Source organism: Podarcis gaigeae (assembly GCF_964106915.1).
Source record: "Podarcis gaigeae genome assembly, chromosome: 8".
Taxonomy (NCBI): Eukaryota; Metazoa; Chordata; class Lepidosauria; order Squamata; family Lacertidae; genus Podarcis; species Podarcis gaigeae.
In genome coordinates this window covers 63,282,997-63,309,244 of record NC_139684.1, presented here as the reverse complement: position 1 = coordinate 63,309,244, position 26,248 = coordinate 63,282,997, and the positions used below count along the sequence as shown (strand labels likewise).

The 26,248-nt window shown below is 44.4% G+C and overlaps 2 protein-coding genes across 10 annotated transcripts in view; one reads left to right on the top strand and one right to left on the bottom strand.

The window, feature by feature from the left end:
• MACO1 (macoilin 1) overlaps nucleotides 1-7,323 on the bottom strand; it is a 63,371-nt gene extending 56,048 nt beyond the window's left edge. The window contains exon 1 of the mRNA XM_083751732.1: nucleotides 6,894-7,323. Within this exon, the coding sequence (XP_083607858.1) occupies nucleotides 6,894-6,973 (80 nt within the window). The 5' untranslated portion in view covers nucleotides 6,974-7,323. The remainder of the gene's footprint in view (nucleotides 1-6,893) is intronic.
• Nucleotides 7,324-7,836: 513 nt separating this feature from the next.
• On the top strand, nucleotides 7,837-26,188 carry LOC310850364 (RH-like protein). Of its 9 annotated transcripts, none has more exons than XM_083751816.1 (13): nucleotides 7,895-8,125; nucleotides 8,413-8,532; nucleotides 11,236-11,302; nucleotides 11,993-12,021; nucleotides 12,282-12,468; nucleotides 15,003-15,153; nucleotides 16,430-16,577; nucleotides 20,685-20,851; nucleotides 21,380-21,517; nucleotides 22,527-22,657; nucleotides 23,527-23,606; nucleotides 24,639-24,712; nucleotides 24,902-26,188. In XM_083751816.1, coding segments are annotated over exons 2-13 (1,200 nt in total). In that variant the 5' UTR covers nucleotides 7,895-8,125; nucleotides 8,413-8,531; the 3' UTR covers nucleotides 24,929-26,188. The 9 variants fall into 9 exon arrangements, with proteins under 9 accessions (XP_083607944.1, XP_083607941.1, XP_083607942.1 ...); XM_083751813.1 differs by having other exon boundaries at nucleotides 8,413-8,568; nucleotides 11,866-12,021; XM_083751817.1 differs by lacking the exon at nucleotides 8,413-8,532.
• Nucleotides 26,189-26,248: the final 60 nt, after the last annotated feature.

Below are 26,248 nucleotides of genomic sequence, written 5' to 3'. Positions count from 1 at the left end.
ATAAAAAAAACTTGGATTTAAATATTCTTGATGCAGCATGATCAATGTCACATTATTTTGCTATTTCAGAGCACAAACAATGTGTCTCTGACATCTAGAATGCAATTTTGAAACACTAATGAATTTTCTTTTTAAAAAATGCAATAAAAACCTGCCAATAAATCTGGATTATTGTTTTCAATTTCTAAGCATTGTACATTGCCTTGGAGCACAGGGTCAACTTATAAATAACTACATAATCATTTTAGACCAAGTTTGGAACAAGCCTTACAATATGCTAGGGATTGCTTACTGAAAGGATATCCCACACCTCAAAAAATGAACAGCGTACTACCTTCCAACTTTGATACTGCAAGTCTCACCCACACATGCTTCTTGACGCAAAAAGCGATCAAATGAATGTACAGTGTATTCAAAGTAAAGAACACTTGAAAGACAGTACAATTTCTTTCTTTAAATATCACCTGCACAGGATTCTCCCCCCCCCCCCGTTTCTTTTCATTGCTTTGCTTTCCCAAAAGGAGTAATGTTGCAGAAAAATATTTCAGATGAAAACCTGCACAACTAGTCCCATGAGACCATGGGATTTGTTTAGACTTGTTTTTCCTGAGCAGCAGACCCACCCCCATCCTACTGGGTGGACCACATAGCAGACTATTTTGGAAGTTGAGAGGAGTTGGTGAAACTCTTAAGAGAGGGAAGATATCAGCTATTTAACTTAAAAATTTTACTGGGCGCATTTACATAGCTGCAGTAGAAGGCCAGGTGAGAAGGCACAGGGTACTTCATGAGCTTGGCTTGGAGCAATTACCACTTGACTCTTCCCCTCCCCAAACAATGACCATCCCATCCGGTCATTTTATCAATTATGTAAGAACAGGTGCCTACTTTCCGTATTTTTGTTATCCCACCCTATCATTTTCCCTTCTGCATTGTGTCTATTAGGTTGCAAAGATGTGGGCAGGGACACTCTCTCTCTCTCTCTCTGTGTGTGTGTGTGTGTATAAACAACACCTAGAAAATGTCCTCTGATGAACTTAAATAGTTCCTTGAATCCCAGACTTTAAATGAATATGCACCAGCTCAGCATAGATGTCTAAATTAATGGATACCAGCACAAATCAATGGATACCAGCACAATACTAAATAATAATAATACTAAATAATAATAAAAAAATCCAGCTCTAGAACTGGCTGTTGTAGAAATAATATTATTTTTAGTAATGATACTTAGCATTTATGTAATGTTTTAAAAGCATTCAAAGTCCTCCACATACATTTACACATGAAGCTTTACAACAGCTCTTTAAAGCATGTCAGTATATCCCCTACTGCAGCTGAGAAGAGCAGCTTGCCTACAGCCACCCTTTCAGTTTATATCTAAAGTAACATTTGAACTGGGAACTTTGGTAAGATATACAGGTGGTTAGAGAATTGGTTATGGCCAGCAAGATCAAAGTTCAAAACTCAGCTTTACCATAAAGCTCACTGTGTAACCTTGGGGCAGTCACTCTCGCCAGCCTAAACTACTTCACAGAACTGCTTTGAGGATAAGATGAATTACCCACAGTCTCTGTACATCCCCTTGAGTTCAATGAATCACAGAATCATAAAATTGTAGAGTTGGAAGGGACCCCAAGGTCCAGCAGCAGGAGCACAACAGAAGCATCCTCTGGATAGAAAGCTAAATCCTGCTAAATTTTAGATTTTGGGTGTTCTAGAAACACCACCAATATTTTACACACACCCCCCCAAAAAAAAAAATCAAGCAAGAGCTTTTGTTAACAGTAAAACACAAATACAAAAACAAAGAAACCACCATTCCTAGAAATGAAAAAGCCAACTAGCAACAAGCATTCAAATTTACAGGGCTGTGGACATTAATAATTCTAATAATTGGAAAAGGGTAATTATTTTTTGAAATCCTTACAGAATCTTATGTTTCTCTTTCACAACCTGAAATACTGTAAGTGAATATATCTCCTAATTGGTAGTTACTAATAAGCAACCACTTCTCACTATCCCTTAGCATTAGCTGCTTTATACCAAACCTCATACAGGCAGAGATATTATGCATCCACCTCAGCTGGAAGCCAGTGCAATCTACTCTAGAAATATGACGACAGAGAAAGCTGATAGCTTATTCAACATGCTACTGTTTATCACAAACATCAATGTGAACAGGCAAGTCTGACAATGTAATACAGACCTGCAACACTTTCCTCAAGTGACCTACTAATCAACAGCATTTTGTCTTTCTGACACACTTTATCAGATCCTCTTTGGGCCTGGGAGTCTTTTCCTTTCACCCTCAGGCAACTGTGCTGTGTTCATCCACCCCCAACATCTCTGCAGGAATATTCAAAATAAAGCCAACAAACCTATTTTGCTATTGGCAGGGAAAAATAAAACACAAGGAATATATTCTGCTGCATTAGGATTTAAGAAATGCAGGAAAAAGGCTAAAGTCACAAATTAATCTGCTTAATAAATTAACCAAATGTCTGTAGCACATGCTGACCAGCTTACACATGTTCAACAGGCAAGTTGACTGTATTAGCCTCATATCTGCAGAAAGGGCATAACTGCTAAATTAAAATAAACTGCTGTGACCTTGCAAAGCAGGATCCACAAAGCTGAAGCCACACCACCACACACTGAGAGCAGGGGCCATGTTCCTATGGCTTACACAACCCTCTGTAGTACATATGTGATTAGCACTGGCTTTTGCTGTGTTATTCCCTAGCATGTGCAAAGGACAAAGTCTCCCTGGTCTTTTCCTTCCATTATTTTAAAAACATGTAACATCTTCCACTGCCACCCCCTCCAGATGTTCTGAGACTCCAACTTCCATCAGTTGAAGATAGAAAAACAATGTTTTGTAGCCCAACACTTCTGGAGGGCATAAAGTTGAGAAATGCTGATCTACATAAGCTTGAGCTCAAATGGGACAGCTTGTAATACTCATAGCTAACAAAGAGAATTTACACTTCAGTGGCTAGTTCTACACACAGGTAAATTAACATTAAATTGTTGGGAGGCCCAAACCCCACCTCTGATAAGATCCTGCTGCTTGCTGTACAGTAAGAAAGGTAACAGAGAAGCACTGTTCTGGTGTTTGTGTGTAAAGTTTTATACACATGTATTAAAGTAATTAATGTTCTTAAGCAATCACTTATGCTATCTTTTTATAACAAAATTGTGACTTCAATTGGGCAAAGTCTTTGAGGAAAACCAATTTCTCATGGTTTAGTCTTGTCCCAATTTACGGTATTCTTTAAGATGGCCATTTATGGACGTAGCCAGGATTTTTGTATGGGGGGTAGGCCTTTTGTTAGGGGGGCAGAACCTTAGTTTGTTATGTATTTTAACTTATTTTCATTGATTTGGGGGAACAGCTACGCCCATGTGGTTAAGTCAGTGGCTACTGTGAAGGCAGAAGTCATAAACTGCGTAACACTGGGTATTAAGCTGAAGTTTTGCTTGGTCTCTTTTCCAAGTCTCAATAAAAACATAGTTTCTTAGGCTTTGTCAATGACAACTGCAATTTTGTCTGCCAAAATTTCACATCTATTAGGCCCCTTGTAATTGTACAAACTGACAGCATAACAGCACTTCTGCAAGTTGTGCATAATTTTAACACCTGATGAACCAGAAACTGTGAGTCCTGGCTGTAAGAAGTAAATAGAGCAAGGTAAATAGAGATGGCTCTAGCCAACAGTCATTTCTCTAACTTAAAAAAGAAGCTCCCCAAGACCTATTTAATAGCAGATGGGAAATAGCCATGGAAAATCCTGAGACCCACTCACCAGAGAATATGAACAATATCTTCATCATTGCCTTTCACTCTGACACAGCTTTAAAAATAAGTCACCATACAAAAACGGAAGACGACACAAAAAGAAAGTGAAATAACACAACTTGGGAAGGAGGTGTGAATCAGAGCATCTCCTGAATAGATATGAGTATTCGCAAAGAAGGCAAGAACATATCAGGCAAACTTTTCATTCATGAAGCGATATAATATAGCATAGCGTGACGGGACTGAAAGAAACATTAAGATGAGCACAGAAAAGGTTAAATGAAAAAGGGATAGTGGCCTAAGAAGAGACATCACAAGGAGAAGAAGTCAGTCATTTGAAAGACTGTTTGGAAGTCCTAAGGGGCAGGAAGGGGCTTCAGTGTTAAAAAACATGTTTTGATCACATACTTGTGGGAGTATTCAGCATATATTCAATAAGAGGGCACAGTGGGAAGGTAGTTAGGGACATGGGATGGAATTGTAGCAGTAAAAACAAATGCAAGGGAGAATCTGAGAGCCTATCTGGTGTGGGGTAAAAGAGGACTGACAGTTTCTGGAGGGTCTTCCTCATTGCTGTGAAAGGTGTGTTAGAGGAAGATATGTGCGTGGGTGGGTGTCCTTTGGAGCACATGGGGAATCTGTGGCCCTCCAGATATTTTTGGACTACAACTCATGTCATCCCTGACCACTGGACACACTGGCTTGGTCTGGGTGGGGGAAGCATAATGAATGGGGAAGTTGTAGGTCTGTCATGGCACAGAAGGTGGAGAACTCTTAAGGGTAGGACTATCAATGTGCAAGTGAATACACAGTGGAATGGGGACTTCAGCAGAATTTGCGAGGGCAGGGTTTGAGAGTCAGGCCTGTCACTGTAAAAGTGGCTCAAATGAGTATGGGGTAAGTGGGATCTCTGTCAGTGCGGAGGACAAGGACACAGTGGGTGGATGACTCTTAACAGCAAGAATTGTCAGTATGTGTCTGGGATACAGTGCATTATACCTAGGGAAAGGTATATCAATGTGTGTGGGATAGACTCTTAAGAGTAGGGCTGTCAATGCAGGACAGGGTTGAGCACTGTGGCAGGTTTGATTGGATGGGACAAGCAGGAATAGAAGTATGACAATCACTGCAGAGGATGACAAATGAACTGCAATCTGACAAATATATCAATAGAAATACAAAGGAGGGAAAATAATAGTGGAAGCCTAAAGGACCTTTGAGTTAGGGGCAGTGGTAGTTGAAGGGTGGGTGGAAGGCCACACAACTGAAGTGGGGTGGGGCTTCAGAATACAGTACCAATCTAGAGTAGCATGAGTGACAAAACTGAGAGCAAACAGGACTACCACTCTATGGAAAGTGTGACTTCAAAGTAAAATATAAATGAGGAAACTCTTAAGGGCAAGAATAGTCAGGGTTGTGGGTGCCCAACTGATGGGTGTGATTGCATTCTAGGGAAAAGTATTCATCTATGTGGAGAAAAACAGTGAATGGAGGCCACTAAGTGTAGGGTAGTCAATGTAACTGAAACCACAACTGTGGTGAGGACACCAAATGACGGTGTGGGAGCAAAATGACTGGAAGAGCACTAGGACTGTAGGGAAGGTTGTATGGAACGGGTTAAGAGAAAGGCATTAGAGGGGGGACGATCTGTCTGGTACTGTATCTAGAAACACTTAAATTGCAAGAGTTGTGGGGCACGGAAGAAATGGCAACTAAAGAGGAGGTGTGGTTTCAGGGAAGAGGGGTGGGGGGATATTTCAATAGAATGCAGAGCATCATTCACTTAAGCCTCTTAAAAAGAGAAAGGGTATGTGTGTTGTTAGGGAGATCATAGAGGAAAGCTTCCCACAATTGGGAGAAGGGTAACCAAGTTCTAAAGACAACTATCTTGGGGGAGGTGGAAATTGAGCCAGAAGTGAAGCTTCTGAGGCCACAAAGCATTTGTGTGTGTGTCACTAAATAGTTTGTCCTGTCTTTGTTGCAGCATTAAAAATACAATAATTATCAGCAATGATTTGAAGACATTCTAACAGATGCATGGGAAGATAAAGTGTAAGAACAAGTAGCCTGTTTGTGTGTTTGCACACACATTGGAGTGGGGGCTAGGCTGTGGCTTCACAAGAGAGTAATGGGATGGAAAATCTGTCAACAGAGATTGCCCCTGTGAAAGCCTCAAAGCAAGAGCTGTCAGTGTAGATGTGAGTATAGACAAAGTGTGGGGAACTTTTGGCCCAGCAAGCTTGGCCAATGGTCAGGGATGATGCAAGTTGTAGGGCTCACCACATCTGGTATAGAGGGAAAGGGAGGTTTCTAGAGGAAGGGTTCCCAATGTGAGGCATGGGGGGGGGGGAGAGGGAAGGCTCCTAAGCACCAGTCTTCTACTTGTGGGTCACATCCCACTATTGTGCTGCAGCCTGACTTAAGAGCAGCAGGGCCATCATACAGAGGCAGTAAAATGAAAGAAGGCGCCCCCAATGCATGTCTGCAGGATGAGTGCCAACCCCAAGTCTGAGCGGACTCTGTGGGGGGGCAGAAACGTGGGAGAGAGACGTTGCTTCAGAGGAAGGCTGAGGAGGGACCCGAGGTAACTATTAAGAGAGAGAGAGAGAGAGAGAGAGAGAGAGAGAGAAGGCAAGGCCCACTCAGGGCTACCCCAAAGCGTTTTGAGGGGAGGTGATGGGAGGAGAGAAGTGTCGGGCGTCGTGGGAGGGGGCTACTTTTGCTTCTTCTGAAGACAATGGCCCACAGCGCCAAAGAAGCGGGGCCCTGAGGGGAGGCCGAGGGGAAGTGGCTGCATGAGGGGAGAAGCAATTGGGGTGTGTGGAGGAGATAATGAAGGGGGGGCGTGTGAAAGTGGTGCGCGTGTGCGTTTCTGTGGGGATGAGGGGAGTCCCGCCAAGCTCGCCTGTCGTCCTCCTCCGTGTGAGCAGGAAGAGGAGGAGGAAGCCCCGTCGGGGGCTGAGGCGGCGAAGGCGCCCCCTCCCCTGCTTCACCTCAAAGCCAAGAGAAGGAAGGAGGGAAGGAGGGACCGGCGAGGCTCCCTCGATGCCACTGACAGGCCGGGGCGGGGCGAGGCAGGTGCGGGCCATACCTGCCGTAGATGCCCTCAGTGATGCGGTTCCGCTTCAGCGGCCGCCGGAGTTTGCTGCAGTCGGCGCTCCGGCGCTTCATCCTCCCGTCCGGCCCGGCGAGACCCAACCCGGCCTGGCCCGGCGGTGGTGGTGGCGCCTGCTGCTGCTGCCCCCCGTCGCCGCCGCCGCCGCCTCCTTCTCCGCTCCTGCCCCGCCCGGGTCACAGCGACAACATCCAAGCCTGTCCGAGGGACCCGCCGGAGGGAGTCTCAGCGGGTCTCCGGGTTTTGGTTTTTTTTGTGGCTCGCCTTTCCCCCCTGTCCCCGTTTTCTTTCTCCCTCTTTTTTTTCTCCCCCCGCCCGACTAGGAAACAAAGAAATAAAAAATAATTTCGGATCTGTCCCTCCCCGCCGCCGCGTCCCCGCGCGCAGCCTCCGCGCCCTGCCCCGCCTCCTTTCAGGCATAAGCCAATCGGCGGGAGGCATAACATGAGGTCGACGGACGAGCGAATCAATCAACATGGGGCTAGAGGGTAGAGAGGCGGGTGGCAGAACCAATGAGGAGATCGACGCTTCTGGTCCCGCCCTTTTCTAGGATGATGAGTGCCGCCCAGCAGGGAGAACGGCGTCCAGAGCAGCCCGTGAAAGTAAGGATTTATTAAATTGATGGCGATACTACCCAGTCGTTGAATAGTTGGTACCAAAGTAGGAGGAGCAGCCTAGCTATCCCCCAATGAAAGAAAGGAGCTTTTTTGTATCCCGCCTTTAGCTTTGACATTTAGGTACGGGCCCCTATGGTTTGATTGGCGGGGCTACTGGCCAATAAAACCCCGACTAAAAGGCTCGCGTAATCCAAGGACCAAAGGTAAAAAGAGGCAAAGACTGGTGATCCCGCTGCATTCTAACACAGCTCGCTTACAGTCCCGCCCTCCAGCTTGACTGACAGGCTATGTATCCAATAAATTCCTGACTTGAATAAATGGTGTTAAGGAGGACCAATAGAGAATGCGAGAGGTGAGACTGGGTGTAACGGCTAAGTAAAGTGACACGGGAAACTGAGTCTTGGCCAATCAAAGAAGACCTTTCTTCCCTGATAGGCATTTGTTAAGGTAGCAGCAGTAGCTGCTGCTCTCTGCCAAGGGAGGAGCTGGGTGTATTCCTAGTTACCAGCCAGGTTTTGTTATGTGGGTAAATATTTTGCCAGTTGAGAAAATGCTGTTATGCCCCAGGCCCTGAGCGTTTTTTGCTTTGAAGTAAGTCCCATGCAGTTTGCCTCGCATGTGAAAGCGATTATAAAGCCTCGCAGCTTGACAGCCCGATCCTATTCTGTGCATGTCTACTCAGCGGCAAGGCTGCATGCCTATTCATGCTTTTCTGGAGGTACGTAAGTCCCATTAAATGCAGCAGTGCTCGCCTCTGAGTAGACATGCCTAGGACGTGGCAGCGTCTTCGAAAGAAGAGAAGAACTGCATCATGGGATGGCACCTTGTTTAACCTTTTTAATGAGTTTTTATGTTCCTCTTTCCTCCTGCAAATGGAGCTGCCCTAAGTGGCCAACAACAATCGTTAGAGCAGTAATAAGTCAACAGTAAAACCAAGAAGTTCATAGCCGGCTGAGCTCCAGACTAAGACCGCAACCCTGAAAACATTTACAAAGAAAGTAAGTCCCATTGAATTCAATGGGGCTTATTCCCAGGTGAATGGGGCTAGGATTGCATCCTGTAAGAATGTTATAAGCACTTGGGGAGAATAATACAGTTTGGTTTCCCTGTGGAAGGGGCTGCCACTTGTCAATTACGGCAGCATCAGTACAGAAAAGGCCTTCCAATGATACAGCAGCTTTAAGGGAACTCGGCAGGTCTGAATCTAGCCAGGCCTAGATAAGAGGCTTCCTTGGGTTCTTTGACTGAAGAAGAGTGAGATACAGAAAAGTAACCAATAACCCATGTATGGACAAAATAGAAACAAGCTAATTATCATGAAAATATTTATTTAGTGGCCGGGAAGCTTTTCTCAAGGGTCTGTAGATGGCTTACAGTCAATAACACAAATGGAAATGTTTCTGCTTCAAACAAGGATACTGTTATGAGTTTGCAGAGGGTAGGCTGTATGCTTGAGCCCCCTTCCAAGTCTTCGATCCAGCGTGAATGCAGTTCCTGGAATAGCCAGGCTAGCTCCCTGGTGAGGTAATGACCACCTTAAGTATGAGCCATTAAGGTAACAAAGGAAGTGGCTCTGTGTCAGATAAGGAATGTACCTCAAAACTCTGGTTGTTAGAAATGCAACGGCAGAATTGTGGTAGGTAATGTAGAGGCCAGCAGGCTGTGCAGCTAGGAGACAAGGCTATGCCAGATTTCTGCTGGAATCCAAGGCCGTGGCTATAGGAGAAGCAAGACCTGCTGTGAACCCCTCCATTGTAGGCTCAGGTGGTATATATGTATAGATAAATAACACATCACAAAGACACCACAGTCTCTGCTGTCCCTCATTCAAAAGGAAGCACGAACCCTGGACAGGCACCTGGAACCCCTGGAATGCTGCACCACTCAGGAGATTGGGATGGTGTACAGCAATACTTTTCCTCCATTGGGGATGGGAGAATTTTGGTTTCTCTGTTTCTCATTTTTCCAAACTCAAGTTGAGTTCTCCACGGCCTCTGCCCGGTATATCTGAAGGAGCGTCTCCATCCCCATCGTTCAGCCCAGACACTGAGGTCCTTCTGGCAGTTTCCTCACTGTGAAAGTGAGGTTACAGGGAACCCGGGCAGAGGGCCTTCTTGGTAGTGTCGCCCATCTTGTGGAATGCCCTCCCATCAGATGTCAAGGAAATAAACAACTATCTGACTTTTAGAAGACATCTGGAGGCAGCCCTGTTTAGGGAAGCTTTTAATGTTTGATGTTTTATTGTGTTTTTAATATTCCGTTGGAAGCCGCCCAGAGTGGCTGGGGAAACCCAGCCAGGTGGGCGGGGTATAAATAAATTATTATTATTATTATTATTATTATTATTATTATTATTATTATTATTATTATTATTTCCACATCAATTTGCAATTTTTTGTAAAATCCTTGTGAAAACTCAGCATCTTAGCGTGAATTTCTAATATGCATATTTTTGTATGCAATTTTGCCTTACATACACATTTTTGAAAGCAATTCTCCATCATATGCTGCAATTGTGTATGTTATTTTCACTAACATGCATTTTTATGCACATTTTACCCTAGTACCTTTTTGGTGCACTTTACTTGGCTGGATAGCAGCATTGCAAAATTATGAGAAGTGCAAATTTCGAAGGGTGACTGTGAACTGAATCAAAATTTCTTCCCCGATCCCTAATTGAAATAAATAAATTAGTGAATGAAAGCGGTCCATACCAAGGCCTGTGGCAGCATGCAGCATCCTCAGAAAGCAGAGCCCACTGATAGTGCCAGTCCCCACCCATCCAGCTGGTTTCTTGGCCCAGGCTTATGGCAGTAGCAGATGGGAGCTGCCCATTTCAATTTTCCCATGATTGCTCCAGAGAACATCTCACTGGATTGTGCCCCTGTTACTTCACCTTTCTATTATATTCACTCCGTTCTCAATAGAGACAATGGTTTCTAGTCTCACTACAGGTATTAATTTGTTTAGGAATGCTAAGATGATTCTACTGACATCAATCACTGCTGTTATCAATGGTCAGGGTGCTCATCTTGCATGTGCCTACAATTTTAATTGAATTGTCACTTCACTCAGCAATACTAAGATGATTGTGCTGTCAACAGTTGCAGCTGCTATGAAAGCTCATTTTGTGCACATGAAAGGTCCAGTTCAATTACCACATATTGTGGGTAGTATCTAATGCCCCCATTCCATTAGCACAAGTATTTGTGCAATGGAATTCTTTTCTGTCTGCATGCACTCAGCAGCTTCCCCAAATCTGCTTCAAAGGGTTGGAGAAACACCCAGAGCAGGTTTTAGGGGCTCATGAGGGAGGTGGGGAGTTCTGCTACACAAGCAGAAATCCTTGCACTAACCTTTTTTTTAAAAAAAAATTATATATTGCCCTTCATCAAAAGATCTCAGAGCGGTTCACAAATGACTGACAGTGCAATTTTGATGCAAGCTTGTTCTTTTGGACTCCCATCAGATGTCAAAGACATAAACAATTATACGACTTTCTGAAGGCAGCCCTGCGTTGGGAAGTTTTTAATGTCTGATGTTTTGTTATGTTTTTTATATTCTGTTGGAAGCTGCCCAAAAGGCAACCCAGTCAGATGGGCAGAGTAATAAATCATTGTTGTTGTTATTATTATTACAGTATTATTATTCCATTATAATTTAACACCAGCTTTACACACATACACCTTTTCTCTTTACAGTGGTACCTTGGTTTAAGAACAGCTTAGTTTATGAACAACTTGGATTAAGAACACTGCAAACCGAGAAGTAGGTCTTTTGGTTTGTGAACTTTGCCTTGGAATAAGAATATGTTCCGCTTCCTGTTGAGTGTGTTCCATTGTAAATTGAGTCCCCCGCTGCTATGGGAAAGCATGCCTTGGTTTAAGACTGCTTTGGTTTAAGAACAAACTTCCAGAATGGATTAAGTTCATAAACCAAGGTACCACTGTACTGGAAAACTGAACATCACACTCCATGCATCTGGGCCATGAAAGTTTTTTCCATATCAAATAGTTATTCAGGATGTATCCAGTGCTAGCCCTGCTCAGATTCACGGAAATTAATGAACCTAAGTTAGTCGTTAATTCCTCTGGAATAATTCTGACCACTCAAAAGAGCCCTCATTGTAGCACAGCCTTATCCCACAACCTCAGATCACAAGGCAACTCCACAGGAGTCAAAATACCCAGCAACAGAAGATTGGCCTGCTCTCTTGGGCGGCATTAGATAAGGACTTAATGCCTTCTGGCTATCACATTCAGACTTTCTCAGCTACTTTCTCTCTTTTAACTCAGGGAATTAACACCCGCTTCCCTTTTGAAATGCTGTAGTTCATGGACACACCATGTCTTCTCAGTATCCTCCAAGTCTCCGGATTCGTCTGCCTGGGCTCATTTTCTTTTTGGAAGCTGCTTTCATCCTTATATTTTTCTTTTTCTTTTCATATGACCATCAAAGTGTTCAAAAAGACCTTGCGATCTACCCAGGTAAGCCTGCTTGTTAATTGAAATTAGGGTTGCAGGTGTTATTCTGTTTAATTAGTAGGTTAATTGAGCAAATACTTAAGTGGCTGGGGAGTGTCTCCAAGGGTGAGGCTCGATTTCCCCCAAATGAGAATAAGTTGATTGCATTCTTTTAAGTAGTGTTAGCATTTGATGAGTTGCATCTGGAGTGTGTTTATGTCCGCGTGTAAAAAGTGACAAAGAAATGTAAATAACAAATGAAGAATGGCCTCTGTCGCACGCAGCATTTCAAGATGTCAACATCATGGTGGTCTTGGGTTTCGCCTTCCTCCTGGCCTTCCTGAGAAGATATGGCTTCAGCAGCACTGGATTCAGCCTTTTCCTTGCAGCCCTTGGAGTGCAGTGGGCTTTGATCGTGAATGGCTTCATTTTCCATTTCTCAGATGGGCAAGTGAAGATAAATCTGCAAAGGTAGATAACACACTTTACAGGGCTCTGCCTTGACCAGTGGTTGCTATGTCTGAGGCTTTATGGATTTAGTTTAGCATGTTTCTTTGAAACATGGGCAGCTGGAGACCAAGAAATATTGCTCTTCTCTCTCATTCCCTCCCTCCTCACTCTCATTCACAGAGCAAACAAACTGTGCCCACTTTTAGCCCAGTAATGCTAGGCTTCCCATCCTCATACCTGTTTATTATGAGGGCAACCAAAACGATCAAGGGGCTGAACTCAAAATGAATGAGCCTGTTCCCTTTCTTAATGATGTGCTTCGTCTTCATTCTTGGTGTGCTCCAAACACAGACCCCCACACACCTGCATTTATTAGTAAGAGCAGCCTTTGTGAGCCTGGTACCATGTTTGGGACTGGGGTTGATGGGACTTGGAGCTCAAAACATCTGGAAGGTGCCAGTTTGGCAAAGTCTAAGCTAGAAAATAAGTGAGTGAGTGGATTAGTGAACGTATTATACCTTATTGTCAGGGCATCTACAGCTCTTTTCATCGCACCTGTAGCATAAATCTCTATTGGTGTGTTTTTTTCTTTAAATGAAATGATTCTTCAACATTCTGGCAACGCTAGCAACGCATAAAAACCAGTTATTCAGGGGCATTGTTTGGTATTTGCAAGATTTGCAGTATAGACTCATAGATCCACATTTGTGAAAATTTGCACATGCCAATTTACATGTAAAGATGCAAAATTTAAAATGTAAATGTCGCAGAAGGCGAGATAATGAGTTTTCCATCCAAATCACCTCAGATACATTTGTCAGTTAGTCAACCCAGCAGATCAACCCGAATGATTTCCTCTTAAGTTCATTACCCAACAGAGCTTGCTCCAAATCAATTAAATTTTCCTTCGAGTACCTGATTCTTTATCCCCAAATCATATCCAGATAAAGTCATCTAAAATTAATTTATTTCCTCAAATTAATATCCAGCCAGTAATGCAGATCATCCTTCAATTTAATTTCCCCTGAATCCATTGCTGACTCTGATGCACCCAAGGCATTTAGGAAAAGATTTGGCGCCACCCCTAGTGACACCCTCGGCAGCTTCTGGATACCCAGAATTTTTTCAGGCTTGTGAAACTCCTCAGAATTTACTGTGGACCATCTGCAGCCTAAATCAATACACAGGCCCAGTGGAGGGCTAGCTAAACCCAATAGCTATGGGGTGGGGAATTTTTGGCCCTCCAGATGTTGCTTAAGTACAGCTCCCCTCATCCCTCACCATACTTGCTGGGTCTGATGGGAATTGTAGTTCACCAACATCTGGAGGGCCAAAGTTTCCTCACCCTTGCAACAATAGACAGTAGAGGCCCTGGCCTGGGAGGCAGAATCCAGAGGTTTCTAGGTAATTGGGAAACAGGAGGAGCAAACTATCACTTGTACAGTGGTACCTCGCAAGACGAAATTAATTCGTTCCGCGAGTCTTTTTGTCTTGCGAGGTTTTTCGTCTTGCGAAGCATGGTCAGTCGCAACTGCACCTCTTCAAGCGGTTTTAAGAAAAAGGAAACAATCTCGCAAGATGTTTTCGTCTTGCAAAGCAAGCCCATAGGGAAATTCGTCTTGCAAAGCAACTCAGAAAATGAAAAACTCTTTCGTCTTGCGAGGTACCACTGTAAAAGATTTCCCCAGCTATGGATACTTCACACACACACACACACACACACACACACACAGAGTTTTATGTAAGTTTTGTTTTATTTTATTGCAGATGGGTTAAACAATTAGATTGCCTGACCAGCTGTCACCTGAATAATAAAAAAGATTGATTAATCGTATGAAATTTGGTGGATTAATCAACTAATTTATTGATTAAGTTGCCATAAATGTCCATATAATTAAAGCCCTACTTCTGGAGAAAATGCAGTCTTGGCTTTGCTTTTAGATGACGTTCTTGTGTGTCATCCCAGGCGCCATGTCAGGGCTCTGATGAGTGTGTGGCAGAGGCAAGGGGACTGGAGACTGACCCAGGAGATAGGGCCAGAGATTTATGGGGTTTGGTGCCACCTGTGAGGCAGGAACCAGGGCGGAAGGGAAGAGGAAGGGTCGGAGTAGGCAGAGGCGGGGGCACAGGACCTGTCAGAAGTGGAGGAAGAGGGTGCTCAGATGTGGGGTGTGCCAGTCAAATCCCTGCCTTCCCTGCCCCACTGTTTCCTAGAAGCAGGAGGGGCTTGAAGAGAGAACAATGACAACTTCCATGCAGGAGAACCCCGTCCCCCGTCCTCCCCCTACATGCCCCCTAAATCTGTTATGGGAGTTCATGAAATCCTCTAGAGATTTGTGGAGGTTCAGGGAGCGTGGGGAGAGGAGAGGGGGAAATTTTTATGCACAATTGGAAATGCTTGCGCTGATGGAGCAAGTTAGTTGGCTATATCCACACTGTCTGCACATCCTGTTTGAGGATACCACCCAGTCTCCCAATCTGGAGGAGGGGGCTTATTCAGCACTCTAAAATGATGCTACGGACAATACTGCTTTCTCCTTTTTCTTTTCCCAAAGCATCTTGGCAGCCATTATGAGTATTACAGCAGTGCTGATTTCAGCTGGCGCGATCCTCGGCAAAGCCAACCTGATGCAGTTAATCTGCATGGCTATGGTGGAGGTGGCTGTTTTCGCTGGGAACAGATGGATCATTGTGGATGTTCTGGGGGTACGTATAGAAACCTCTTTGCTACTGAGACAAGGCGTGGGGTGGGTGATTCTGTGGCAGCTTCCCATTTCCAGAGGCCTTTTCCCCTCTGGAACCGTCCCTTTGTGGTATCTGAAGGTCAAGCACAGTGCCATCTTCCCTAATTGGCATTAGCTGCCAAGGCAGCCTTTCTCAAGAGTGGCTCTCTGTGTCTTAAGACTTAAGGTTGCTGGCCTCTAGTAGGTTTGATTACCAACCCTTGGTGCTGGATCAGGCCAGAGGCCCAACTTGTCCAGCATCCTGTACCCCATCAGCAGCCAGCAAGGAGCTCCAATGGGAAGCCCTCAGCAACAAGTGGCTTGTTTCCCTGGAACTTTATCTGGCTCCGCCCCATAGGCCAACTTTGACAGGTGGAGAGGGGCAACCCACCTGTCAATCACATGATGTCATTATGGCACCACATGATTGATAGGTGGGTCGTCCTGCTCACCTGTCGAAATCCCTTGCGCAGCATTCCCCAGGCACCAAGTATGGGGTTGGCAAGGGCTTCTTTCTCCTCTCCCCATCATGAGCAGGCCCTCTCATAGCTGAAGCCTGCCAAAAAACCAACAAACCAGGGTTGCTTGCCTTGGATGTGTGTGCCAGTTCCCAGCAGAATCGAACCCTGCATTTTCATCCATCCCCTAAAGTTATGAGTGATGTTAGCTGATTGGCAGGGGTGTGGCTTTGGGGAAATGGCCTCATGGGCCAAATTGGATCCCCTGGTGGGCCAAGATTGGCCCGTGAGCCAGAGGTTCCTGACCCCTGCTCTGAACTATGGAGATTCTGTTTAGCTGTTGTGCACTGATAGATAACCCTCTTCCACACCATTGTCTAATCCTGTATATTAATTTCAAGCTCAGTTCCCTGAGTGGGTAGGCAAAATAGCACAGCCCATGCAGATTTGGCGGGGTGGAGGTGGGAACCCAGAATTTGCAGAAGTCAAAATAACTTTAGAGGGGGAATACCCTGCAAAGTGAGGGTGGAGCAGCCTCAGTGGGTATGTTGGGGTGGAAAACAGAAAACCAGAGAGAGGAATAGGATATGGGAGAAGGCAGAGATGGCTGGCTGGCAGGCACATGGAGCAGGAGCACGCTGCAACGTTTTTATTGCAGTTCCTACATAATATATATTAACGGAAGGGCTGTGCTGAATCAGATTAAAGCCCTGTCCATTCCAGCATCCAGTTCCCCACAGAATACATTCCACCCTGGCTCCCTATGAAATGGTGACTGTTTTTTTTTTTTGTGGTCTACAGATTAAGAGCCACATCAGCTTGATGCATGTTCATTTGTTTGGGGCATTTTTTGGCTCCACTGTCTCCTGGTTCCTCTACAATTCCTCACTGCACCCAAAAGTTGAGAAAGAAAGATCAAAGCCTGCCTCTGATGTGTTTGCAATGCTGGGTAAGCTGTTTTCCTCAGTGTCCTAAGGCAGGGTTGGGAGGTCAAACAAATCTCTTTACTGGAGCTTGAAACAAATACGTTTTGAGAAATTTTCCCCAGTGGATGTTGATGTTGAAATGTGGCATTTGACATAGTAGGATACATTATTCAGCAACTGGCATTTGACTTCTGAGTTTGATTTCAACAAAGATCTGACAATATTTGGTGTGTGTATAGTTCTGGTGACTCAACTTCAAGTGTTCTTAAATGAAACTCAGGATGCATACACACTATAGATCTCAAGCGTATTCAAAGCACATCCCAACTCCCCCCAAAATCCAGAGAACTGTAGTTTAAGGGTGCTGCAGTTCTCAGGATTCTGGGTGCAGTGCATTAAATGTATGGCATGTACATGGCTGTGACTATATGGAATCTGGGTTCAGGCCCAGTTCTGGAACTGTATTTGTCTTGGCGGATGGCTTTTGCCATGCACTAAGCCTATCTCTTGGTTCTGCTGGATCTCTCAGTAGCTTTTGATATCATGGATATCTTTCTGGGGCATCTGCCTGGGGGTAAAGTGACCATGTGTCCTGCTTTTACAGCCATCTATTTGAAGGAGTCCTTTGTTTGAAGGGCTGCCTAGTCCAAGTCTGGTTTAAAGAGAAAGAAACCTACAGAGGGACCTTGAAGTTGCCCGTCGGCAGCACCTAGGCAGCGAACTGAGCAGGAAAACTTGCCCACCTGGCCACATTCTTCTTCACCATTAAGAATGTCAAGAATTGTTAGGTGACCCCTATTCCCCTCATAGAACTGCAGTCCCTAGAGTTTCCTGAGAAGAGGGGTTAAACCACTCTGAAGGTTGTAGCTCTGTGGGGACAGTGGGGGGGCACGTAACTTCTTGCACCCTTAACAAACTACACTTCCCAGGATTCTTTGGGGGAATCCATGGCTGTTTAAAGTGATCTGATATTGCCTTCAGCTTGAAGTGCCAGATTCAGTGTAATAATTACAAACACATTTGTATGTGCTCTTCAGGCTGAACCTTCATGGAAACAGTCTTATAGAACGACACAGAGAGACAAGAAGCCTGCAAGGAAAAGTGCCCAGCCCAGAATGACCAGAGGTTTTTTTAATCAGCCGAAGTGACATTCTTCACTAATTGAGCTGTAAAGTGCAGTTCCAGTCTCTCCATATTTCTCCCCGGCCAGAGAGTCATGGCTTGATTGGTGCTACAACGTTAATGGGTGGCGCATGTGTTAGAGTGAGGTTGGGCCTCAGAGACATTTCCTTCTGCTTATACAGATAAGCATGCCTTTTTCATAGCAGAACAGTGTTTGGTGTAGGGAACCGCCCATCCCACAGGCCCAGGTTGCCAAAAGTCGTGTGTGTAACTTGTGATTAGCTGAAAATTTCCCTCTCCAAAAAACAATTGGAGCAGAATCATTGAGGGCCATGTTGCTGAAATATGCAGTCATCACTTGTGTTAGGCTGTTTTACGCTATCCTGGAAAATTAATGCATATGGCAATAATAATAATGATGATGATGATGATCGCTTTTTTTCTTTTTGTAAAAATGAGGTGTCAGTATTTGCACATTGATAAAAGCACCACAAGCACAGTACTCGCTTGTGCAAAGGACCAGCATCTCTTCTTTTGCTACCCATAACAGTTATTTTGTGCTTGCTCAGAGGGGTGGAGCTGCAGCAATAGCATTGCAGCCTCAAGCTGAGAGGGGTAAAGTCAGGGCTGCATGGCCCACCAGTGGAGGCAATCTTGGTGCTTCCGCCACTGTGTGGCACAGCCCCAACCCCGCCATAGGGGTGCAAGAAGGCATCGTCTCCCATTACACCCTGTATCCATCACATGCAGCTTTGTAGTGTTCGAAACTCTCATTGTTCTAGGCGCATTTTGCGACAGGGAATTTCATTAGCGTGAGCAGTTTCTGAGCTCAGGGCACAGTACTGCGCCTATGATTTCAGATTAAAACTGCAGAGTGGAAGGAAAGGAGGACCTTTTTCTACCTCCCCACTTCCAACTACTCTCTGAAGACTGGAGAAGAGACCCTCTTAAAAATATTAGGGAGGTGGGCAGAGGAAGGACTAGACCATGTGAAAAAGAACATAATATTTTTAGCTGCAGTTCATTCATTTTCAGCTTTGTATTCTTGTTATAAAAAGAGTGCACCTAGACATTCCGTTGTTGCACCCATAACCTAGGATTAAGGTGTCATTTATCTCCTAGCTTTCATATCTCAGTTTCTAACACAGCAGCTCTGTTTCTGTTCTGCTGCAGTTTACCTTCTGCCCAAAATTATGTGATTTGTGTCATGTTCCGCTGTGGCGAAATTGCAAAACTTACGTAATTAATTACGTAGGTTATGTTATTCCACCCTATACATTTCAACACAAGGGGAGCACCATGCACATTAATTAGTCACATTTTGTTGATGGGCTGAGAGCAAAAACAGTATATATCAATCGTGTTTACTTGATTGATTTCCGTTCCAGACATGGGATGAATAGGCCAACATTTCCACTCCTATTTCATTTTTTAAACATCTCTATCTCACCTGTCCCTCTCCTGGTAAACAGCAGTGACACTACTGCTGGAAAGCTATTGTGGCAACTCCACCCACTTCTGCCCAGGTGGGAATGCTGCCATGAGTTTGGAAAAGGTTCACCACCCCTGGGTTAGAGGAGCAGCTTGACAGAGGAAGAACACAGGAATTCTTCCTTCTGTTGCTAGTACTTTAAGCTGCAACTTCTGAGCCTGACACTTGTCTTGAACTTGCTGACAGGCATGGAATTTCCATGGTGGTCAACTCTTCACTGCGGTTATTGCAGACAGATCCCCGCCTGCCTCCCGTGGCTGCAATAAATTACAAGCAACACGCACCTGTTGTTTCCTTGCAAACATAATACCTCAGTGGGAGATCCAGTTACATATCTTCATGGCTCGGTGTTTGTTTTGCCATGTGCAGGTTGATTGATAGGCTGAATCTTGAATACTGTATAGGTTTTTCTGTTGTTTGTTTAAGTATAGGTAGTGCCCAAAGCAGTAGTGGTAAACAAATTGTTGCAAATTGCTTGCTCTACTCCTGGGGTGTTGGGAAGAACTGCTGGACCAAAGGCAACATAGTTGTCTCTAGGAATGGTCACATGAGACCACTACCTTGTTGAAGCTAAGTTGGTCTAGGCATGGTCTGTGCTTGGGTGGGTGACTTCCTGGGAACTTTGTTTATGCTGCCTTGGGCTTCATGAAGGAAAACAACGTGGAATATAAATGTAAAAAATAAATGCAGGAATTCTTCCTTCAGATTGTGCGTTGTTTCTGAGAAAGAGCCTGCAGGAATTCTACTGCTGTTCTTCTTTAAATTCAAATTTCCGCATACATGTGGAGAACTGAATTTACGGTAAGTTCAGAAAAACAAGAAACCGAAACGGACAGATTCATCCATCCATTGGTGCAAGACAGGACTATGGCTGGATGCAAAGCTCAAACTGCTCTGTAGGAGAGCAGCCCTTTGATGTTGCTTCAGCAGCCATCAAATGAAGACTGAGCTCAAAATAACCACAGCAGGTGCATCTATATTGTGGCCCTGCCCTCGCTGTAAAGCGATTTACCAGTTAAAGGGCCCATGGCAGCTCAATCAGCAGAGCAGGGAAGACTCTGGTCTCACAAGGGCCTTTGCGATGGAGGGCTCTGAGTCCGAGGATGGCAATGCTATATCCTCAGGCTGGGGGGACATTGGCAGCACAGGTTAATCTGGTTGAAGCTGTCCTGGCTCGCAGCCAATACATGCAAACAGATGCACTAATGTGTAGGTATGGAAGAGATCTTTAGTCGGGCACATAATGGTACAGGCTCAACAGCAGGCCCAGAGTTCAAGAGCAATGATTCAGGAGTGCAGGAATTGGGCAGCAGGGACATCTTTACCATTGGGTGTAGTGGCGCAGCGGCGTGCCAGGGCACCAGGCAGTGGGGGGTGCCAGGCGGAGAGTCCGGGGAGGGGAGAGCAGGGAGATACAGTGCAAGCCGAGTTGCACCCTGTCACCTCCAACAAAAGCAATTATCTAATGGGTTCAAGAGGGCACTAATTGTTCTTTTTGTGTGTGGGTGTTCACTAGGTACTCTCTTCCTTTGGACGTTCTGGCCCAGCTTCAATTCTGTGTTGGTAGAGAAAGAAGAGGAAAAACAGGCTGCCATTTACAACACCTATTTTGCAATGGCTGCAAGTGCTGTGGCCGCATTTGCGTTCTCAAAGGCTACCAGTAGTGATGGGACGTTCCACATGGTAAGTCAGAAGTTCCTATTCTCTAACTTTCAATCTAGAGGGACTTTCTCCTAACTAGAGAGACAGCCGGAAGAGAGACGCTCACACTTCCAAGCAACCTATTTATTGAGAAATCATCCTGATTGGCTTGCATATTTGCTTGCATTGGTTATTTAATGAGCATTCCCTCTCATTTGTTTGTGTGGAAATGAGAATGTGTGCATCAAAGCAAGTGCCCGTCTCACACTTCCAGTGCAGGTCCCCATCACTTTCCTTAACGTAGAAAGTCTGATCTTCTGGGGGAACTGGCTTGTTGCACAAGACCTAATGGTCAGCTAGAACTGCCCAACTTGAATTTGCTGCTATATGGTGGACAGGCTGGTTCTGCAACCTAACTGGTGCCTGGCTGCTGGAAATCCTGGTTCAAGACATGCACACGTGCACCCACACAAACATCTACACACCCACACACACCAGAGTTTTTCATCAGTAAAACGTTTCCAGCCGACTTTTTTAATTCCTCACTTTCTTCTTTTGCTTGTTCTACAGGCCCATATCCAGAATGCCACTCTGGCCGGTGGGGTTGCTGTTGGCTTCTCAGTTCCCATCATCCGTTACCCTTGGATTGCGATGACTTTAGGTCTGGCGGCTGGGGCAGGCTCTGTACTTGGCTTTGCCTTTTTACAGGTAACAGTTCCCATTTTGAACCGTCTCATTTTGGATAGTGGGCAAGGAGAAGCGGGCATTTTGCTGCCTGAGGCAAAGGGCAAAATGGCGCCGCCTCTATTCCTTGTGCAAAAGCCAGTCAGGTTGGCAGTTGACTCTCATTTCAACAGTGGTGATAAGACCGAGTCTCATCTTCATCTGAGAGCAGCAGGCAGGTTTAGTGGGATGGTGCTTAAAGTTGTTTATTGTCTCTGAATCATCTGTTGTTGGAGGCAGCTTCCTCACATTGCCTAATGGTAGGGCCAGCCCCAAGAAGGAGACCTGCACATGTCATCTTACAGAGCAGTTGGGGAATCCTTGACTCTTTTGGTAAATGAAACCCTATCCATTTATTTATTATTACATTTATACCCCACCTTTCCTCTGAGGAGGTCAAAGTGGCATAAATGGTATTCCTCCCTCTCCATTTTATACTCACATCAATGCTGTGAGGTAGGATAGGCTGAGGGACTGTGGCTGGCCCAGTGAGCTTCATAGCTGAGGATTTGAACCTTGGTCTTCCTGGTCCTGGTTTGACTGCAAACCACTATGCCACACAGGCTCTCTTGGGTCTTTTTCAATGTATGCTAGTCTTTTCCAGTCTTGTTGCTCTAAGCTTCTTAATGCCAGAAACTGAACCTTCCTGATCTACTGCTAAGCAGTGTCCCGCTCTCTGTGCTTCCATGGCATTGTGGCAGACAAGACAGTACTGTTTATAGTCAGCCCACAAGCCCGTCAACAGCTACCTTCTGATTTGCAGCGTTAAAGGTTATTCACATGACCCTTTGGCTGCACACATCCCATACATTTAAACTACTCCCTGCCCAAGATTCTTGGGAACTGAAGTTTATTGAAGGTGCTGGGAATTGCAGCTGCGTGAAATTAAATTACAGTTCCTTTTGGGGGAGTTGCATGATTGAAATGTGCTTTGAATTTATGGTGTTTACACAGAATTTTTGTTTTTCACATGTACCCTTTCCATCAAACTCAGAAGCGTCTGGAACCAGCGCTCAGGATTCATGATACCTGTGGAGTTCTTTACACGTTTGGCCTGCCCAGTTTGATTGGAGGGATCACCCGCATTATTCTTATCCTAATAGAGAGCCAGGAAGACCTAGAAGGGTAGGTGGAACCTCTCTCTCAAATGTTATCTCCTCTGAACATTTCAAGAGATAGTTATTGGACCCCACCAGGAAGTGTGTAGACAGAAAGCTTGCACCACCTTGAGGGTTTTATTTTAAAATGTTTTAAAGGCAAGGGAGGGGGGAAAGGAAATACTATCCACTGTAGTACTGGACATCATCTAGGAAAAATTCAATTCAAAGAAGTCAGTGGAAAGCTCTTGGTCAGTAGTAACACACTTGAAATGTGTGCCCTCCAGTTTCTCTGCAGTGTCCTGTGGTTCAATGGCAATTTTGAAGGAGGTCTTTGTAAGATCAGCTGGTGTGAAAAGGGCTCTCTAAATAGAGAAAGTTTAAAAACAACAGACAGAGATAGTAAGGAAGGATTGATCTTCTCAATTTTGTTCCTTTAATTTTCTCTTTGGTCCAGGTGGCTGCATTTCTGCTGCAGTTTGTGATAGACTTCAGAAAAAACTGCCAGCATCATATTGCACATTGCCCCTTACATATTTTTGTATGCAATTTTGCCTAACGTAACAGGTTTGCAAACCATTTTCTCTAATGTGTTGCATTTTTGTATATACATTTTTAGGCACACTCACTCCATATATAGTTTTTTTAGCACATGCTTGCTGGGATAGCAGCATAGCAAAATTCAGAGAAGTGCAAATGTCAAAGAATGGTTATGTTTTGATTCATGCAAATGTTTTTGCAAATGCAAATTAAATCACTTCATATTATATGAATTGTGGATCACACGGAATTCTCCCCCATCAATAACAGAGTGTAAGGCCTATGGAAAAACACCAAGACTGTAGCACTGAAAGTATTTACTGGTTTGTGAATGGTTTTTGTTGTTGTGATTTTCAGAATGGGTTATTTGGCTTTGACTGAACTTGGTGCATCCTGCGCGATCATTTCCCTGGGTCTGATGGCTGGACTCATTACAGGTCTGTAATCGCAAACACTCTTTGTGATTTTCTATAGAGCTAAAGCCTCTCCCTTCCTTGAATGCTACTGGTGTCTGATTGCTCAATGGACACACATTGTACCTTTTCAATGCTGCACCAAGCAAGGGGCTAGACTGGATGATCCACTGGATATGTGGAGTAGCAGAGGAGGAAGGAAGCAAAGATAAAGCGAATACTTCAAGAATGCTTGATAATGTCAGTAGATGTAGAAACTAACAAAGAAGCAGGAGAATTTGCCCTGGATCAAATTGAGTGATAATATACCCCATCAAGCACCACCCACTAGTGTAGATGGAAAAATAATTTAACTGAAAGCACTCATGTGTGGATGAAAATGCGCTAAAGTACCACATGGTAAATTTGGATCTGTGTGACCTATGTGCATGTTAATGGTCTGGTGTGTACACAGCCTATGCCACACTTTAGGCTTAAGAGAGACATCACTTACCTGCCTCATTTATTTAATGGGCCTAGGGGATGCAAGCCTATAGTTTTAAAGTTGTAATTCCTCCATATATGTTCATACAGGTCTATCAAGCGAAAAACTAGTGTTCCAACTGTCAAATAGCTACGGTTGGAGGATGTGCTTCAATGGTGAACTTAGGCCCGAGCTATGTGTTTAGTGGTATCATACCACTTTAAACAATAATGGCTTTCTCCAAATAATCCTCATAACTCTAGGTTCTTAAGGATGCTGAGTACAATTAGGAGACCCTTATTCCCTTCACAGAGCTACAATTCCGAGAGTTCCATGGGAGGAGGGATTGACTGTTAAACTGCTCTGAGAGTTGCAACTCGGAGGTGAACAGGCATCTTCTAGCAACTCTCAACACCCTCTACCAAACTACAGTTCTCAGGATTCTTTGGGGGAAACAATTACTATTTAAAGCTGTATGATACTGCTTTCAGTGTATAGTGCATATGGGGCCTTAGAGGGTACAGTGAAAGGTATTTTGGGAAAAGTTTGTCGCTTTTCAGTACATGTTTTGTATTCTTTTCCCAATGTCTTAGGTTTCTTACTAACTTTTGAATTCTGGAAAACACCTCCTATAACAAAGTATTTTGATGATCAAGCTTTTTGGGAGGTAAGTTTTTAAATTTCACACTAGCTATTAGTCACTGTGCTAACTGTTCTCTATCCACTTTCCATGCCGTTTTTAATTTTATAAACCTCTACCGTGCCCCCTCTTACCCACCTTTTCTCTAAACTTAAAAGCCTCAGATGTTATAACCTTTCCTCATAGAAAAATTCAATAATGTTTCTTTGTTTTTAGTTTCCACATTTAGCTGCTGGATATTGAACACAGGCATCAAGACTGCAGTAAACTAGTTGTGGAAGATTTTGTCGATCTGCCATTAAAGCCACCAGAAGTTGTGTAACCTTTTTGTAGGAACCATTTGTTTGCAAGACTGAATGAACTACATTACTGCTTCATTAAGGAGGCTGCCAACCGCCTTCTTTTCTCTAAGGCATACTATTTACAGCTGAACCTGCAAAATGCTGAGGATTTTGCTTTGGCAGGGGGGGGCGTGCATATTAAATGTGGATTTTACCTCATTTGACCTCCCCCTGCCAGCACTTTAAATGCAGTGGTTTTAACAACTTTCCACACTGAGTTGTCTGTTGTAAAATTCTTGCCACCTTGCAGAGGATTCTGGGGGCATTTTCTAGGTGGTGCACTTTCAGCTGTAGCACCTTGCAAGGGAGTGATTGGTAATGTGGAAAAGTTGTCCAAGTGTACAGTGTGATATATGGAGCTAAGTATTTTATAATATGCTATGCCTCCACAGTTGTAATTTTATATCCCCATATGCCTACCATCTTTCTTACTGCTACCACTGCCTTTAATGTCCCAATTAACCCTGTGCCTAAATGGCTTAAGTGGATTGTGACTCCAGCTGAAAAATACTAAAGGAATGAAGTCAGCATGGGAAATGAGCTGCTGCTTACTATCACCACAATAAAGCCAGCAGTAACAAGACAAGAGCCATCATACTTGGAAGTCACAGGCCCAGCAGAAGCTTCAGAAGCATGGTAACATTTCAGTTAATAGTTCAGGTGTGGAAAACCTTTGGCCTGTCAGATGTTAAAAAAGTACAGCTCCCATCAGTCTTAGCAAACATGGCCAAGGGCTAGGAATGGTGGGAGCTGTGGTTCAGCAACATCTGGAAGGCCCAAAGTTCCCCACACCTGGGACAGCTGGTACTTAAGTCTCCCCCACAAAAAGCAGCCTAATAATTGGTTGCTATGATGCAAATCAGCCTGTCATGCACTGGATAACCTTGCAAGGTACAAAAGAAGCTCAGATCCAGGCAGAAAATGTATAAGAACTCCAGCTAGAGGGACCCATTTGTAGGCAAGACCTCTGCACCCCTAGGATCAGTGGAAGCTTCCATCTTGCTTAGCTCCACCTGCCCATCATTCTGCTTTCTAGGCTGACCATCAGAGAGAGCACCCATTCCCGATAAATATCCTAGTGGCACTTGTGTGAATGAGTGTGACCTCTCTAACTTTGATTTCTGAATTGCATTCAATAAATGTGTTGTTTTGCCTTCCCCCACCCAAGACTCACTAAATTACTTCAGCTTCAGTACAGATCAACTGTATGCACAACAAAGGA

What these genes read in the sequence shown, in the direction of transcription:
- LOC310850364 (XM_083751811.1), top strand. Translation starts at nt 8,093, where the DNA reads ATGCCCCAGGCCCTGAGCGTTTTTTGCTTTGAAGTAAGTCCCATGCAG. An exon ending in AGAACACTGCAAACCGAGAA is followed by an intron (nt 11,303 to 11,992) that starts GTAGGTCTTTTG and finishes TGACCATCAAAG; the next exon opens with TGTTCAAAAAGACCTTGCGA. An exon ending in TCATTGTGGATGTTCTGGGG is followed by an intron (nt 15,154 to 16,429) that starts GTACGTATAGAA and finishes TGTGGTCTACAG; the next exon opens with ATTAAGAGCCACATCAGCTT.